Below are 19,120 nucleotides of genomic sequence, written 5' to 3' on the forward strand. Positions count from 1 at the left end.
TTCAATATAATATAATACATTTGATCCCCCTCTTTTAACTCTCAGCCAATGTTGGTTGGTGCGATGGCTTTTTCTTCGAAAATAATTCTCATATTACATACACTATAAAAGATTGTTCCGAGAAAACTGATGTAGTCACTACCACACGTACAACAATTGCATAATCGAATCATTAGTAAGTGATAAAAACATTATATATTTTTATCAATCTATTATATTAAAAAAATAATATTACATTGATTGTTGTTATACTGTCAGTTGAAAAAACTAAATATGCAAATGGATAGATAGATAATGTCGTAAAAATGATTTAAACTGTCACAAGAAACGAAATAATCTGATTTTTTTTTTAATCATAAGATTTAGTAAGTTTTATTTTGATTTGTTATTATCAATGGGAGAAATCAGTTTAAAATTTAGAATAATTATTACTTTGGATATTGTACATACTTTAATAGTTATGTATAAGTACCGATTATTGATTACAATATACATTTTGATGTAAAAATATTAAAATGCTAAATTTACAATATTTTACTGACACTAATTTAAATGAACAATTATAAATTTCCTTCTATACAACATTAAAATTGATTACATTTTTCACATATTCTATTGTTTTTGCTATATATTATTGTACTTAGAAATTGTTGTTTTAATGTATATTTTTAAATAAAAAAAGGCAAATTTGATGAAGCAGTATTGAAGTCAGTCACGTTGTATGAATTAGAATGTTGATTAGTTAACAATAAAATAGAACAGAAAATTAGTGTGAGTGCACGGAGTGACTATGGTTGATAGAAAGGGAAGTGGTTTAAAAGTGTATACATGTCATCTGTAAATTATAGACGAAATTAAAGACAATAGGTTTAGAAGGTTTATCATGTTATAAGAAAAGGTGACTCAAAAACAATGAAAGTGGCTATGAAAATAAATATAGAAGAAAATACAGAGAGAAAAAGACTGATGAAGTGATGGATAGAAAAAATAGACAATGAAAGGGTCATGGCTTGGTGTGCGTTAAAGAGAGGTGTATGCGAGAAAAAAGCATAAAGCCTGAGGTTAGTATATAGTATATATTATATATTAGGACAAAGTTATCATGTCTCAAGTGTAGTACTAAAATTAGTGACGTGCCAAGAAGTCAGAAGATTGTTTTAAGACAATCTACTCAATTCTAAAATTTTTAATTAGTGATAAATTTTAAAAATACAAAAAATATATAATAAAATATAACGATAAATTTAATTTTTGTTTGCTGTGAAAAAAAAATGATATTCAAAACATAAAAATTTGTGTTTTAGTTAAGTGGATTCTTATGTTTTTATTTTACAAGTTTAAAAATTGTTCAATACGCCACTAACCTACATGATAATAATATGTTAAAATACTAAAGCATTTTTCATTTTAAAAAAATACACAATTCCGCATTTTTTAAAAAAAATGTATGAGTTTTATTGTACCGACATTTTACAAACAAGATTTTTTATGATAATTTATTATTTTTACAGTTGGAATAAAATAATATGAACATCTGTGAGTGTAATATTTATATGATGACTTCTCTGACACTACAGTGATGTTTTGAAAGCGGATATCAGTTAAAATTTCTCCACTATATTATATTCTACGTTTCAGAGTATTTTAGACGAATGAAATTTATTTTGTACAAATTATCTTTGACATGATTATTATTTTTTGATACATATAGTAATATATGTACCGTTAAGTTCCAATTTATTTTTATATGGTCATTAATTTACACAAGTAAGTGGCCTGTCGACAATTTATAAAAACATCTCCAATTTAGTATAGAATCGAAAATTTAGAACCATAAAAACAAAAAAAATACATTACATATTTATACTATTTAAGTATCGTGGGGTTTCACTCAAAGATTCAATAAGAATTTAATTTAATTGAATTGACATTTTTTTTTTTTTTATTATATATAAGTGATTCTCTGAGAAGCATCCAAAGAGTCCATTTGACATCTAGGACTTATTCAATACATGTACCATACAAATATGTTTACCCGTCATCGATGCCGCATTATCAGTTGTTGCATATATACAGTTTTTTCACTAAATATTGTTAAAAAAAAATGTTTTCAGAGGTATTAATATTTGCATTAGTTGTTGCTGTAATCAAGTTATTGCAGAACAAGAAATCTTCGTAAATATTCCAGTCAAAATAATACCTTATAAATACAGATAATATAGTTTTATTTTGAACGACTGTACGCTTAATCAAATAGAAATTAAAAATATGGGGTTTAAATTGAATGTTTTAATTTTTATTGCCTTATGTTTTTGTTAATATCAACAATGTGTCTTTAAACAGTATTATTTTAAGTTTATTTGTCGCTTCTTTTCCTAATATTTCTGTATACCTATATATTGCAACCGGCAGAATACAATTTTTACCAATAGTATGTGGTTTATTACTTTTAGTAATTCTATATGCTAATGATTATATTATAGAAAATGTAGCAAGTAAATGGATTTTCATTGAATTTTTATTACTTATAAATTGGTTATTTAAGCATTGTTAAAAATAATTTGAGTGTTTGTTTTTTTAGATTAGGGTGTTTGGTATCAAGATATATTTCTAATTTAGAGAGTTTTAAACTTTCATTAGCTGAAATTTCTCCACATACAATGCATTTTGGTTAACCTATTTCATTAATTTCATAACTTTGAAACCCAAGTATAATGAAATCTGTTCTGGTATTTTGATTAACTGATATTGTTAATTTTGTTTTTTATTTTTTTTTTTTGCATTGAACTGAACTGTCTGATGGAATTAGTTTACTGGTTTTCGTATTATTGGCTGGAGTTTTACAAACTATAAATTTATCCATTAAAAATTAAAATATAACATACGAGTATAATATTTAATTTTTTAAAAATGAGTGTTTAATCATAAACTAAATCTTTTCTTTTGTAATAACACTAATAACTAATAACTCTTGTATTTCGATCTACTGTTCATTGCTCAACTGTATGGACAATCGACCAATATTGTATCGATAGTTATTAGCATATTTACTGATAAGACAAAACATTTTCCATAACCATAATAAAATAATACAAAAATTACTAAAAATATATTGATATCTATTATAAAATCTATGTTCTATGTTTTACAATACCTACTAGTTATACTTCATATTATTATTATTATTATATGTAGAGGTATCAAGTTTAACATAACTTTAGGATTTTATCTATTCACGATTAAAATTATTTTCATATATTTATTTAATTTTTATTTTACTTATTTGTAACTAAGATAGTTGCCAATTAGTTTACGAACACCACGAGTTATGAAGCACCCTAAATATTTTGCTATCTATGTATTTTATGTGAAGAAAGGTAAACCATTAATATTGAAAATACATTAAGTTATCGTGGTATATAATATGCTTATAAAAATTGTAAAATTTTGGCAAGTTTTTATATATTTTTTTTTTTTTTATAAATAAGCTGATTTATAATTATTATTATATATACAAGAAAATAGTATTAAAACATTTCCAGAAACTAGACCAATTTAGGAAAACAATCAAAAATTTTATTTTTTAAATTCGAATATTAGATATACAAAATCAAAAATTATAAACATTCATTTTCTGAGTTGGAAATAAAGCAATTAAAATAATATTCCTATAATATCATGAAAAAATCACTAATTACAGTTATGTGCTACACTTTTGAAATGTATGTGAGAGTAATCATCCATTTAAAATTTTCGAAGTATTTTAATTGGTAAAATTAAATTTTTTGACAAGTAGTTTTTTAGTTAAAAAAATTGTGTTTTGATGAGTGGAGTGGAAAGTTTAAAAGTATGTAATATTGTTGACCCTATCTTAGTTATTAATTAATTATTGTTACTTATTCATTGACGATAATTACACAATAGAACACTTAAATTATTGATGAAGAGTTGAAAAAATGATGATTTTAGATCAAATATCGTTTCGTCTTTATATTTATCGTGTTATTACACTACGATTTTTTCACCTTTAATATTTTATTTACGTCATTTTTTATATTTATATTTTATATTTTAAGGGTACAAACAATGTTAAAATTCTCCCCTGGCAATTCAAAGTTCTATGGCTCAAAGTCATACGGAAAAGGGTCTGGCAATAAAAGTGGCACGATATCGAGGAAGTATAATATCTGAAGTGACTTATCAAAAATTGGACTATTGAGAAAACTGACAATAAATCTATTGGGCACTTGCAGTATTAGAGCCATTAATTTTTTTTTCAAAAACATTATTGATTCCCGCGTAATTTATTATAAATATTTTGTTTGAACATTAGCCCATTACTATAATGAGCTTTCATTATATCATTATGTTAAGGAAAATACTGTTTCTATCGTTTTTTATTTATTAAAAAAGTCAGATAACATAACTGATGCACCTTTTTGACGAAATAAACTGCAATTGTATTATATTTTAATTTTTCTATGGCTTGCACCGAGAAAATTCGACGTCAAAAAAAATATTGTTGAAAAATTGTGTTTAAAAAAAGTTAAGAAATTTATAAATTTTAGGATTTTACATTAATGTTTTCGATAATATATTATTAAAATAATTACATTCTGCTATTTTGGTTCATTTGGTTATTGAAATTTCCATTTTTATATTAGTTTCAAATGTTTCAATCAAATAATATGCATTAAACATATTTTTATCTACGAGTATTATCAGGTCGATTAATTATTAAATTTTATGTACTTCATTGTAAAATATTTGTATCGGCTTTAGGGGTTAATTCACATTTTCTAGCAACAGATTCCGTTAATCGGTCCGTGAAAAAATTTACGGCTAGTTGTCGCAGTCGTCGTTGCAGATGTTTATTATAATTTAAGCGGATAATTTGCACAAAAATTCAAAATGTTGCTCATAAACAATAAAAATTGCTAGAGGTGATTAAAATAGGTATATTTCAATACATTTTTAAATTGTATACATGAGCACTGTGATGGCCGTACGAATCACGTTATCGTTTGTACATATTATAATATACACAAAAAATTATTTGATAATATTATATTTTAATCTAATATTTTATTACCATTATAAAACCTAATTTTTATGAAATCATTAATACTATAGAACTTGTATTAATAATATGTAAATGTGGGCATTTACAAAAGTATCAGTTAATTTTCTTATTAACTATTAAGAGCTTAACTAGTTTAATCAACTATTTAAATAATTTAGATTCATTCAATTGATTTAAAAACTAACTATAAAGTTGTATTTAAGAATATTTTTAAAATTGTCAGTTCTAATAACTTTATTAATTAATAATTACTATGTTCGTGGTTTTAAATAAAATTAAACTAATACAACAATAGTATAATACTATTATTTCTGTCGTTTCTCGATAAAATTATAGATAGATAATAGACAATAATACATAGATAAGCACAGAATATTTTTATGTGATATTTGTACTTATTAAAAAAGTAGACTAACTTTTTTTAAACTAAATAAAATAAGTTTTTTTTTCGTAGATATTAATAATTTAAAGTTTAATGAGTAAAATGTATTATTTTTTAACTATTGACTCTTAATTATACAATATTTTATTCACTTGAATTAATTGAAATTAATTACTTTGATTGACTTGCTCAAATTTTAGTGAATATGAAATATTTAAAGATATAATAAATAATTAAAAAAATATATTTAACTATAATCTGATCATACTATGATATTATGGTTGTGGTTAAAACTTCGATATTATTTATACTTATACAGATCGAATTGATAAAACGTCTTGAGTTTCATTTGTTAAACATGAAAAACAGTTAAATATTTTAATGTTTTTATATCTATTTTGATCGTTTTTCGTGTAAAAATGCGTATGTAGGTACTCCTAAATACCATCGTCGCAATCTACCTGAATATACAGTTAAACGTATTCCCGAACAGATTCTTTAAAAATACCGAAATTACCACCAATATAATATGAAAATATATTCTACGACACCATACTGTTTGTTGTTTTTAGAAGAAATAAAAAAAAAACAAAGATTTAGGTCTTGACATCACGTTTTCGCGTTCCATCGGTGGCAATTTTGACTGTTTATTTTTCGTGTGGTAAATTTGCTCATTACTACCCTCCTTATCAACTTGTAGTAAATATATTAAAAAAAATAAAATGTACATATTATATGAAAAATGGTGTACCAAAAAATGCCCAAACATAATTTTATTTACTGAAAATAATGAAAATCGATAAACTACCAGTCGATTTATCAGTTTGATTTAATATTATGTAATCAGTTTTAGATTCTGAAAGGATAGATGAATGATGCTAGGTTTTTGCAATGATAAATTTGTTTTTTTTTGTGTGTGTGTCTTGTGACATTATATAATATTATATGTAGTTTAATAGTCAAATCCTTAAATCGAGAATGGTTTTTAGTAGTGGATTGAACATAGTTTTAAATTTTAGTTAATACTTTTAAAAATAGCTATTTGAAAAAAATAAACAAATAACATGGGGAAAGCACAGGAATATATTTTTTATATATAAAAGATATATTCTTATATCACTTAAATAAAACGAATTATTTGATTGATAAACATTTTTTTTTTTACATTTTGAATACTTGACTTTTCGTAGCTTTTTTGTGTTGACAATAATTAATTGTTTTGGAATTTTTTTAGGTTCCACGTTTTTAGATTCAAACAATAATTAAAATTCGACTTTTGAGACCCTTTTATTACCAAAGGTGAAGCATAGCTTAAAATCTGAATTAAATTTTTGATTTTAATTTTGATGGTTACAAATACTAGTGATGCTTTTTTGTGTAATGATCATCGTTTTGCTTGTCTCATACTATTTATGCGTAGCTATAAAACGGTAAAAGTTCTAAAAATACGAAATTACTTACTTCATATTGATTAAATTTTGACTTTTGTAAAATTTTAAATATATATATTATTTTAAATTTTTATAAATTTGTGATTAAGAAAATTATTATTTTCATACAAATTGTAGATTTTTATTTGTTTAATTTAATTACAAATTATGAATATAATTTTATGGAAATTTAAATGTTGATACTTAATACTTTTGATTTCGTTGAGATTTATAACAGTTGATATTGATATTTAAAATAGATTTAAAGCTTTGGTGTAAAGCGTATATTTATAAAAATAGAGTTATACTTAGTTTTATAAAAATTGATACTGCTATTGATGGCAGCTTTATATCATACAAATGTGTATTGTAATGAATATACACCATATAGTCTTTAATTAAAAATGCTGTTATATGTAATATTAACACGTTTGTTGTGGGATTTCGGGATTTATCAAAAGTCGCGTATTACTGAGAAATCATATCGGAATTCTTACTGCAATTTATAAAAGTAAGCATAAATTATGTCAAAATTTAGATTAAGATAAAAGAAAAACATTATTTTCGAAGTACCTACTCTTATTTTGTGGGGGTTATTGTTCAAACCAAAGTAAGCACATAATAACATTTACCATTAATTATAATTATAATAATAATATTATTATTATGTTATGGAAAACTTTCCTAGTGTAGCGATTACGATTTAAAGCGAAAATACTAATAGTACGCTAAAATAATATTAATATAATAATTAATAGGTAACACGATGTGTGATTGATATTATTTTAAAGTGTTTCATTTTATTTTGTTCAAAAACATTATACGTATTTAAAATAATTTAAATTCCTTATTCTTCATGTACCTATGTGTCTATGCCATTATAAATGTATAATATTATTGTACTGTATTACGACACAATATTATTAGTATTTAATATAATAATGATAAATAATATGCATATAGATTAGTATTATATCTCTGCTTTTATACTTTAATTAACTAATTAACTTAATAATTTAATAATGAGTGTAATTAATTGAGTAATTTGTAATAACAAGGCTTTCGTGATAAATTAAAAAAAATATAGGAACATTAATTTAAAATCATGTTAAATGTAAAATTATATATATATTAACTATAATTATTGAAATTTAAAATTATTTAAATGTTATTATTTATTTATTATTATTATTATTTTTTTTTTTTTTGTATTACTCCTCTGCAGATAATGCGTTTAAAATACTTTAAAGAAAAGTAAACGCATAAATATTCTTTCATTTGATAATTTAGTAGAATCATGCTATCATGCTTAAACCACCATATTGTACGATAAGAAAGGCACATTTTTAACAAAATTATTAATCATTTAAAATATCACAAAGTAGCATGATCATAAATTATGTGATCCAAGTGATGATTATAAATATAATAATTTTCTAACAATATTTGTTTTACGGCACTCGACATTCGTTATACAAATCTGGTTTTAATAACTATTATCTTTTAGTTCCAATAAATTCAATATAAGACTGTTAAAATATTGTCGCCAGTTAGTAGGTAGTACCAATTATTTGTAACTGCCTAACCTATTTGTTTCATATTATATATATAATTAATAATATTTATGAATATATCTACTACTATCGGTTTAATTCTGTTTTCTTAACCTCTTATAAATGATTATAATTTTGACTTTTGTGCGAAAAGAACATGCGAGTGGTGTGACTTATAAAATAGAAGCATATATTATTAATATATACAATTATATACTTTATGTGTATATTTTCGAGTGTATTTACCTAATATATTACATGCAGATTACAATTCATCTGTGTGTAGATTATTATTTTGTAATAAAGTGGTAGGATTTATTAGATAGAAAGAGAATCATGCTTAAAAGGATTGATACATAAAATGAAATACGTATAGTTATCTATCTATCATACTGATCAACTGAAAATTCTTTTATGTATTAATAAAATACACAAATATATATCTATTATTACTTTATTATGTATCGTTCATAGAAATCTTGATTTAAAATAATATACTTTGAAAAATATACTCATCGAATTTTAAATACTGCTGCTGGATAATTCTAAAATGCGTACACTGTACATAGAAGGTGTTTGCCCTTAACATCAATATATATTTATACTAATAGCATTGATTATAGATTATAATTATATTATATTATATTATATTATTATTATTGTTTATTCTATAATCAATGCTAATAGTATAAAACTGAAAAGCTTGTGCGTATGTTTGGATCCGTTAATCTTATAAGCTACGGAACTGTTTTTAATAAAAGATATATTAATATAGATTCTTTTAGAATCAGAGGGCGTATTTAGCTCATTATTCTAATCTCTAATGGCTAATGTGAAGTGGTTAACACGTGAATTTAGTTTTAGCTAATGAAAATTGAATATTTTTTATTTATTTCTATGGTTGCTGATGGTTACAGATTAAAATATTACTATTATTAAATTATTTGAAGCTTTTAATCTAATTCAGGATGTGTGTCAATTGAAAGAGTTTAAAAACGCTTCCAGGTATTCGTAGCTTTTAAGTTAAATTTCTCTTTGGAACTTTGTAATGATTTAAGTCGTTAATAATTGAACTTCTGTATTCTATAACTTCTATAACTTTATCAATAGCTGTATTAACTATCCGTATTTTATTAGATTATTAATTTCAGTTTGATGTCTCTTTCGATATATTAGATCTCCTCACTTCGTTATGCGAGTCGCTAATACAGCTAGTAAATAAAATATTGTATAAAAAATATCAATTTATACATTATAATTTTACACAATTGAAGATTTATTTTAAATATTAAAACGTAAAATTGTGTTTCAGCACGGTGTTGGCGTCGAATTTGTTCGGTTTCTACCAGAAACTCACCCACCAGTATTCAGCAACGTTTTTTGCGAACTTGGAGCTTACGAAAACATTGTTAGTATTACTTATTATTTAATTTTATTGGATCTAAAGTATTATACAGTTTATGGTACGTCGTTGGGCTACGGCGTATGTATTATAATAATATGGTGAAGTCTCTCGCGGACTAATACGATAATCGATTGTATATATTTAAGCTTCTAGAATTTGCATTTTTTTTATATTTCAATATGGATCAAATGAAAATCCTATTTATAGTAAAATAAATTTAAATTCAAAATTTAATTTAGCACATTTTAGCGTATTTCGATGTTTTTGATTTCAGGAACATATTTACACAATATTTAACCGTTTTAGAGCTTTCCCATTAACTTTAAAATACATGACATTTTTTTTAACAATAAAACATTTTTTTGAGTTTTATTTTACTTCAAAACTTCAAAATTTTATTTGGTTTATAGTTTAATTTTTTTTTTTTTTATAAATATCTTCAAATTTGGATAAAATTACATAGGTATTTAAAATATAAATAATAATTATTAATATTTCATTGTAGGTAGTTAAAAAACATTATTCGGGGATACATAAAACTTTTATGTTTACTTTGTAACGATTGTCGTTTATCGATATCGTACATTATTCCTTGGGTTAGGTTAGGTTACTCGGCTTTACTTAAATAAGGTAACCCTGGTCTCTGATATTAATATTACATGCCGAGGTCGATTCCTTGAAACCTCGTTAATAAAAATATAACTTGACCAGAAGGGAACGCAAAGTCCGCTAGCACCGGCAAAGGGGGGACGTTACACTGTTTTATATATGCAAAACTATTTTAAAATCCGCTTTATTCTGTAAAAATTAATTTAAATTACTGTGTTAATATAAAATAAAAATAAATTATTTTATTAAATATTTATTTAAAAAAACATAGTATCAAATATACTTAGTGTATATGTTTAGAATTGTTTTTTTCATTAAGATAGAATATTATTAAATTCAAATTTAACACGTTCATCAAATTGATTCAATCGACACCCATCGTACAGTAAATCAGTACTCATTATTTGATCATATTATTTTCTTTTTTTTGTTCATTGTAATTGATAAGTAGAACACCTTTCCAAAAAACTAGAGTAAAAATAAATTATATCTAAAAAACAAAGAAAAATAATCTCATTCTATGCAAATCATCATGTAATTTTTTTATTGATAAAAAATAATTTAAAAAGTGAATTAAATATAATTCAATTCGATTAAAAAACAATAAAAATGTTAATCAAAATTTAAATACATATAAATATTAAACACACGTACGATTTTTGTGCTATGTTAATTTAAATTTTCATTATAAGAGTTACATAAATAATAAAAAAATAATACATGTTCTATTATAATATGTAATTTTTTATTAACTTGATCGGTCATTGCTTTTGGTGTTAAGTCTTAGTTTTAAAATATGAGGTAGGCAACATATTATTAATTACTACTAATCAATATTTTTTTAGTTTTTACTGAAATAAAAGCGATTATCAGTTTTTGGTTTTCTACTAATCGGCTTTATACTGAAATTCTTTACGCAAACTGAAAACTTGTTTCAGGTACTAAATCAAAAAAAAAAAAAAAACCTAAACTATTTCATTATATAAGTTTTATAATTATTGTTACTGCAATTTTGTTGTGCAGACGATTACGTGTGACTGTGATGCTACGCCAGCGATGCAGTTGAAGGCAATGCGACAGAAGGGTGACAAAGTGGACGTTTCTCATTACCGAGTAAATGTAAACAAGTTACAAGCTCGGTTGAACATATCATGTGACACTGCTAAGAAGAGAGGACAAATCAAATTCGATGGATGGCCAAAAGTATTTTTACGTGTTCATCTTTATATTAGACTTTTAGGTGCTTGTTTACGTTTCTCAATGTTTTACGTAAAAACTGTCATTGAGAGAATTAAACACGCTTTGTATTCTTTAAAGTTAACTATATGGCTTAAATATTATGTAGTTTAAGCTTAATCCCTCTTTCCAAAATCATCCTAGTTTAGAGTTTAGAATGTAGTTTTGAGTTGAACACAGAATTGCAATATTTACAAGAAGGTACTTGAAAAAAATCAGTAAACTCGTTTGATTTTATTAAAAAATATATTAAATATGTTACAATCATTTAATAATAAATCAATGTTCTTATTCCTTTAATCATATTTATCAATACTTTTTTAAATAAATTAAGATTCACAAAATAAAATTGAACTGTCAAGTCAAATAATATGGTAATTTATTGTTAGCTTATTTTTTTTTGTTTTTTATAATATTATGTATCAATATTGAGGTTTTATAATTAAACACTTTTGAGTATACTCATAATATAATGTATTATTTTAATTGATATTTCAATGAATTAACGTTAGTTTAAGATTCTTGTTAATAATTTGTGTCAACTTTATGTAAGTACTTATATAATATTCGGAATGTCTCGATTAAAATGTACCATTAAAGCGAATATGTCTTAAAATCTACGATAGGCATTTTCATGTTAACGAATCAAACGTAATATACATTTCAATCGTAGTATAATTTATGGATTTTTACAGTACTAGATTTTAAAGTATTCTATTTATTGCAATTTATCGTGACCATTACAAAATTGTGGTTTTAAATTTCAGGTAAAAGTTATGTTGGCCCAGGTAGGATACATTAAAAGTAAAACAATGGACGAAGTACAATTGCAAGACGTGATCATGGACATTGTAACCGGTGCTATAAGATCAACAGACCTTTCTGTCGATTTGTACCGTTGGTCAGAGTTTCCGAATTTCGTGAAAAGTCAACAGACTATAACTACTTCGCCTTTGGACTCGTACACCGAACGAATAGTAAGTACAATACAATTATTTCAAGCCATTATTTTATGAGATAACCACAATGGTGATGATTCAACGGGAGTTCGTAATTTGCACCACCATAGGTAGTAAGAATTAATAAGAAATGTAATTAGTATCAAAATAAAAATCGATTATTTTAAAATACGTACTATCGAAAGAATAATTGTACAAGTTTCGATATTTAAGAAAAAATGTTACTTCATTAAAGTTTTCACTGATTTTCAAACAGAAACGTACATAAAACTATTAAGTTTACATATTATTTACCGATAGACTTCTCAAATAAGTGAACGAATAAATAAAATTGAAGTTGCTTTAGACTAGTATAAATAATACATTGATATCAACAACTTCATTCATTGAATTAATTGTTTACATACACAAAAAACCTGTATGTATCAAAACATAAATTGCAATCTAACTAGTCTGGCAATCAATGCAACATCAGTTTGTTTTATTAATTTTATATTTTAACTTTTTTTAATATATTATACTCAAATATCAAAACTTGTACGATTATTCTTTGGATAGTAGGTACATATCTTATATTAATCAATTTTGATTTTGGTGCTAATTACATTTCTTATTTATTACTACCTGAGATGGTGCAAATTACATATCTTTATTTTGATGCAAATAACAAATATAGTTTAAAAATGTTGGAGAAAATTACACATATTGTAATTATTTAGGGTCAATTTTGGTGCAAATGGACTACGCTCATTTAAACCACTATGGTACACGATAATTGTACTGCATGTGCGAGCATGAAATAGTATAATATTATTATCATGGAATATGACCCAACGCTTTTGAAATAAAATTCTCACTGCACAATAATAATAACAAACTGTTGAACTAAGTAAATATTATAAATATTCCATTTAATTCCATTGAACTAATGATCGAAACAATATTTATGTGATAGTGATGTGTATACTTCGTAGTAACTACTACATTTGTTTAATTGTATCAGAAATGTTAGCACCATTCAATATAATCGGATATTATTTTACTAAAATTAAAAAACTATACATTCGATTTTACATATCATATAGTTTAAATATTGATATTACTTTCTTTTAATATATTGCTAAATATAAAATTATTTAAATATTATATATCATATTATATGCATTATTGTTTTTTTTTTTTAAAGAAAATTGTTTGTTTTTTAAATTTAATTTATTGCCCTTATTCGACTATTTATCATATGATTTAAAATTAGTAAAGTTGTTTGAAAATGAGTCCTTTAAAACAATTATTTTAAACAAAAAATATCAAAAATAATAATAAAAACAGCTAAAAGTAGTCTATTTATAATTTTATTTTATATAGTTAGGTAAAATATAATAATTTAAACTTTTAAATATTCTTTAAATAAAAACTATGAAACTTTCAAACCATATTACTTTAGTAGTTGATTTTTCTAATATTTTACAGCTTTTAAAAATTTATTCTAAACAAGAAAGATGGTTTTTATTTTGTGCTTAATCTGTTATATACTGTTATTTAAATTTATTATGACAACCCTTCTGTCAATTTAACACTTAAACATTTTAGTGGAACTTTTAGTATTTTCAATTTAAAATTTTTTATCAACTTGTTTAATATAATTTTTCTTACTGAACCATAGCTATCTCACTCTTAATATTTTGAACTCTGAATTGATTATTATTAATAATTTTTACATGTTTAGATTTCATAGAAACTCTTCGAATAGCCCGTTCTCCTAAATTGATGGTTTTTTTTTTTTTTTTTTGTAATTCAAATCTTTCTAGAAGCATATTTAATTCAAAAATAATTTAAATAGTTAGACTTCTATTTAAATCAGGGCTTGCATTTGAAAACAAATTTTGTTTTACGTTATTTACAATTAAAACGTTATTCAACTTTTGCGTTTATTGCTATTCAGAATTAAAATTTTTAATATACTTTATAGATTATAACTATTAAATAATTGGAAATTGATTATTTCATTTAATGATATACTATATTTAACGTTTGGCGTTATGTATTGTTTAATGATATATCATATATTTTGTTAATCATTATGTTTTATTTTGTGTTATTTATGTTTTATGTTTATCATTTTCCGTTATAATTACGTTACAAACCTCAATCGTTTTTGTAAAATATAACGTTATAATCATAATGTTATTATAACGTTTGCAAGCCCTGATTTAAATTAAGCTATATACTTCTTAGAACTATCTACTTACTCTCGATTGTGCCCTTTAAGTTATCGAAAATCTTACTTCAAATATCAAGAACTTCGTGGTATCTATAAATTTATTTTAAATTGATTCATTGTTGATAAATGTGCCTTCTGAAGTTCAACAATGTATTCAATTAAGTTCTCTCTTCTTAGTTTTTTTCGATCAATACAATTGAAAACTGGATTACTAATACAAATCTACTTAGGTTAGGTTAAAAAGTAGAATGTTCAATGCAGTTAATTGTTTCAACTTATTTTATTTGGTATTGATTCGCTCCGTCTTAGTTAAGTGTATGGTATGGTATTCTTGTTTATTTAAGGACCAATTTGTTCACATCACATCATTTATCCATATACGTAATCGATATTTCCTCCTTATTTTCTGTTAATTTTGACATTGATCTCTAATAAATTATATTTCTCTAAAATAGTATATGATATGCCTCTAGTTTATTTTTCTCATGTTTATTTTCGTGTTCTCTCATATATATGCTATGTGTCTTATAAACATCGCTACTTTTACCAATTTAAATTTATCACATTCATATTTAGTTTTACTTTAGGCAAATCATCTTATCTTTAAATACATTTTAATACTATTTCTTCACTTAATGTTTATTTTTGATTTAGTTCTATATACATATTAACTGTATTCTTTATATTTCATGTTACAATCGTGTATAATTGTTTAATGTACTTAAAATAACTGCTTACTCTAACGTAAATATATCTATAATAATAAAAATATATTTTTACGTATTTTTGTAACCCGAAAAAATTCTCTTCTTACATAAAAAAATAAATAATTACTTCTTTTAAATTAGAAAATCTAGCATAGTTGTTGCCAGTTATAAAAAAAATATGTGTAGAATTATGTATTATGTTTTTGAAAAACTATTAGACGTTATTATTTGTTTTTGAACGTAATGTAATAAGTAAAGAAGGTTTAAAATATTCTTATTTATTATTTTTTTTTTTTTTTGATTTTCACCCTTATAATAAATTTGTGTAGTGAATTACATTATGTGTGTACATGTGTAATTTTTTCCTTTATTTTTTTTTTACATATAATACCATGAATACAGATAACGTTGAACTGTTTTTGTTGTAAAATTTGACTACAAGCTTGTATACAAAACAACAATAGTAAATAAACTAAAATATATGCATGGAAATAAAATAATATACATTTATATTGTCATATGCGTGTTATAGATAAGCCCGAAAATAGAGCCAACAGCCATGAAGCCAGGAGAGAAAAGATTAATGGTTAAAGTCATAAAAGCGGTCGGACTCGGACTCAAACAAGGTTAAACCAAGTGGTTACATTTATTTTTTAACTACACAAACATATTTAAATGAATATTTTTTTGAAACATGTTGTGTAATTGTCCGGTGTAGGATGTTTCGAGCCGTACTGCGTGATCGAAGTCGACGATCCGTTTCAGAAGAAGCAGACTTCAACAAAGAAAAACACTTCATCACCACAGTGGAATGAAAACTTTATGTTGTAAATAAAATTTTCGTATCGTTATATAATAAAATTTTTTCGTTAACCTGCTACAGTCGTAGGTTTGCCGCGGTGGTTCGTAATAATGTGTTTTGTTGTTTTAAGCACACTGAACCGGACGACTGAGGAGATATTATTCGAAGTATATGATTGCAACCCGAATGGCGGCAATCAGTTTATGGGGTTGGCTATTGTAAGCGTCGAAGAACTACTTGTTAATCCTTACCAGAGACAAGTGCTGTCACTCCAGTCACGGCCGTATCAAGATGATTCGGTGTCCGGCACTCTCACGTTAGAAGTAAGTAATAAGCGTAGGTATTACAAAACTACATTAAAAAATTCGATTTTTTTATTTTACCCCACCTTTATTACATAAATATAATTCAAACAGTAGAAAATTTTGCAAAATATAAACTAGAATTTCTCTTAAACTTGATAGTGCAATGTCTTTAATCATTTGTTTTGTTTATTATACTCTTTAATATCTCTCAATGTACATTTTATATATACCTAGCTACTCAAAATAATAATATTTAATGCATAAAGCGATTCATCAAACATATAATAAGCGCTATTTTTTCTTTTAATAATAAATTTATTCAAATTCTGACTTTTAAATTTGTAAATATACTTAAACGCTATACTTTTAAATTCTTGATAGTTTTTGTACCACTATAAAGAAGTGTTTTATGGTTATAATAATATACATTTTGTTTATTTAAATGTAAACTTTCTTGTTTTAGTGTAAATTATTTAATAGATACATTTTTTTTAAAAGTTCTTATAAAATAATTCAAATTTAAATGAATAGTTTTTTAATTAAAAATGATTATATTAAGGCTAAGTGAACTCAATAAAGAAAAATAAGGTATAAGCATGCTTAACAAATTAACCTATAGATACCAAAATAAAATATAAATATAAATAACTAGTTGAATTTTAAGATTTTGTGAGAAAAAAATAGCTCAAAACATAAATTATACTAATTTATCGAGGAATTTTTATACACACACACCAAAAAAAAAAAAAAATTATCACATATGTACTTAAAAACAAAATTTCTTTTCAGTCCGAATTTGGTTTGATAGAGATAATGATTTTTAGTAAAATGTTTTTTCTTTTAAAATTCTATTAGGTTTAATTTCTTGCTGAAATAGTTATTTTTGGTTTTTATTTTTATCGGAAAATATATTGTTGATACTGAAATCATTATTTTTCCCATGTTATCTAAAATTAAAATTAAAGTATAGATGTTTTGGTGTTAATTGATATGTTATAAGTTTAAAATTGATAACAATAAATAAAAAAATAACACGAGTTAAGTTTGTCCATTTCAATTATATTAAATTTTGAGTTAACATAACCAATGTGAAATCCGAATAATTTTAATCTTCAAATATGAGTTGTAGTTTTGGTTCTACTGATAAAGAACTTTTTGGATTTGGTTACAATCAGGTTCTGGTTTAAAATACTTTTGAAAAAACTGGGATTTGAGAAGATTTAATTTAATTATCACGCGTGGTTAAAAATAAACACTGTTTGAGATATCATACTAACGTTTCAAAAAAATAAAAATAAAATAAAGCAAGGTTGATTAATAAGAATATAATACATTTTTACAAACTTTGAAAAGCATTATCAAAATGAGCTATTTTGGAAATCATCCAACAAGTTTTTAAGTTATAATAAGATATTGTTTCAAAAATTTTTCAGATCATGGTTTATTTTATAAGACTTTTATGTTTAAATTTATTGAAAAGAAAATGTATACAATTTATTATATTATGCTAATAATGCTCAAAAAATTATTAGAACACTAAATTTAATAATTCCTTAGTTTTAAATATTTCAAAATTTTCTCTGTTGACATAATCATTAAAATGATTAAGAAAAAAAAATCAAATGAACTAATGCCTAATAAATGCTAGAAAAACCCTGGCAAGGACCATACATTTTTTAGATGAATTTAAAAAAAAAATGATTGATTTTTACCAAATTCATAAATATTATAACATTTAACACGAAAATGGATCATAAACTAATACATTTAAGCTCTCGTTAAATTATGAATACATGATTTATTTATTATTCATATTTTATAATTCTTATTAGTTATTCATTTTGCATAAAACAAAAAATAATAATGATACATATTTAATTAATTATAAGTATTTTTATCTTATAAAATAACAAGTTCAGAGTCCAAACAATATAATATGAAATTCATCGATATACTGTATAAAATAAAGTAGATTAATCACTTAATATATATCACACTTAAATACTAATTTTTTTCCTTAATACCTATATTATACAAATTGTTTTCAGTATGTTAAATGTTTATAACTTCAATATTTTAGTTTCACCAATATTAAAGGAATTACTTTTTTAAATTTCTATGATAATTATGGTGACATATATTTTATATTAATAAATTTTAGACTTTGATGTAACGACAAATTAAGATTATATTATTTTTTTGTACATCAATTGCACTATAATATTTTATAATATAATTAGCAATTACTAATTATTGTCTAGTAATATTGTATTCGTGTTCTGTTTTGATGTTTTATTTTTAATGATTTAAAGTACAGAACTAAAGAAGCTTTATTAAATAGTTGTTATTTTACTTACAAATAGAAATACATTACATTCATTGTACAATAGACATTTTTGCGGTACAGTAGGTTCTTTTAAAAATAATT

General features: G+C 23.8%; 1 protein-coding gene across 2 annotated transcripts in view; it reads left to right on the forward strand.

The window, feature by feature from the left end:
- Positions 1-19,120, forward strand: part of LOC112602410 — a 112,218-nt gene that overhangs the window by 48,463 nt on the left and 44,635 nt on the right. For both annotated transcript variants that reach the window (XM_025350473.1, XM_025350474.1), the window contains exons 2-7: positions 9,761-9,856; positions 11,486-11,665; positions 12,466-12,675; positions 16,118-16,211; positions 16,304-16,412; positions 16,518-16,710. In XM_025350473.1, coding sequence (XP_025206258.1) covers positions 9,761-9,856; positions 11,486-11,665; positions 12,466-12,675; positions 16,118-16,211; positions 16,304-16,412; positions 16,518-16,710 — 882 coding nt within the window. The remainder of the gene's footprint in view (positions 1-9,760; positions 9,857-11,485; positions 11,666-12,465; positions 12,676-16,117; positions 16,212-16,303; positions 16,413-16,517; positions 16,711-19,120) is intronic.

This window comes from Melanaphis sacchari, unplaced genomic scaffold, assembly GCF_002803265.2.
Source record: "Melanaphis sacchari strain LSU unplaced genomic scaffold, SCAv2.0 Contig88_pilon_pilon, whole genome shotgun sequence".
In the NCBI taxonomy this organism is placed as follows: Eukaryota; Metazoa; Arthropoda; class Insecta; order Hemiptera; family Aphididae; genus Melanaphis; species Melanaphis sacchari.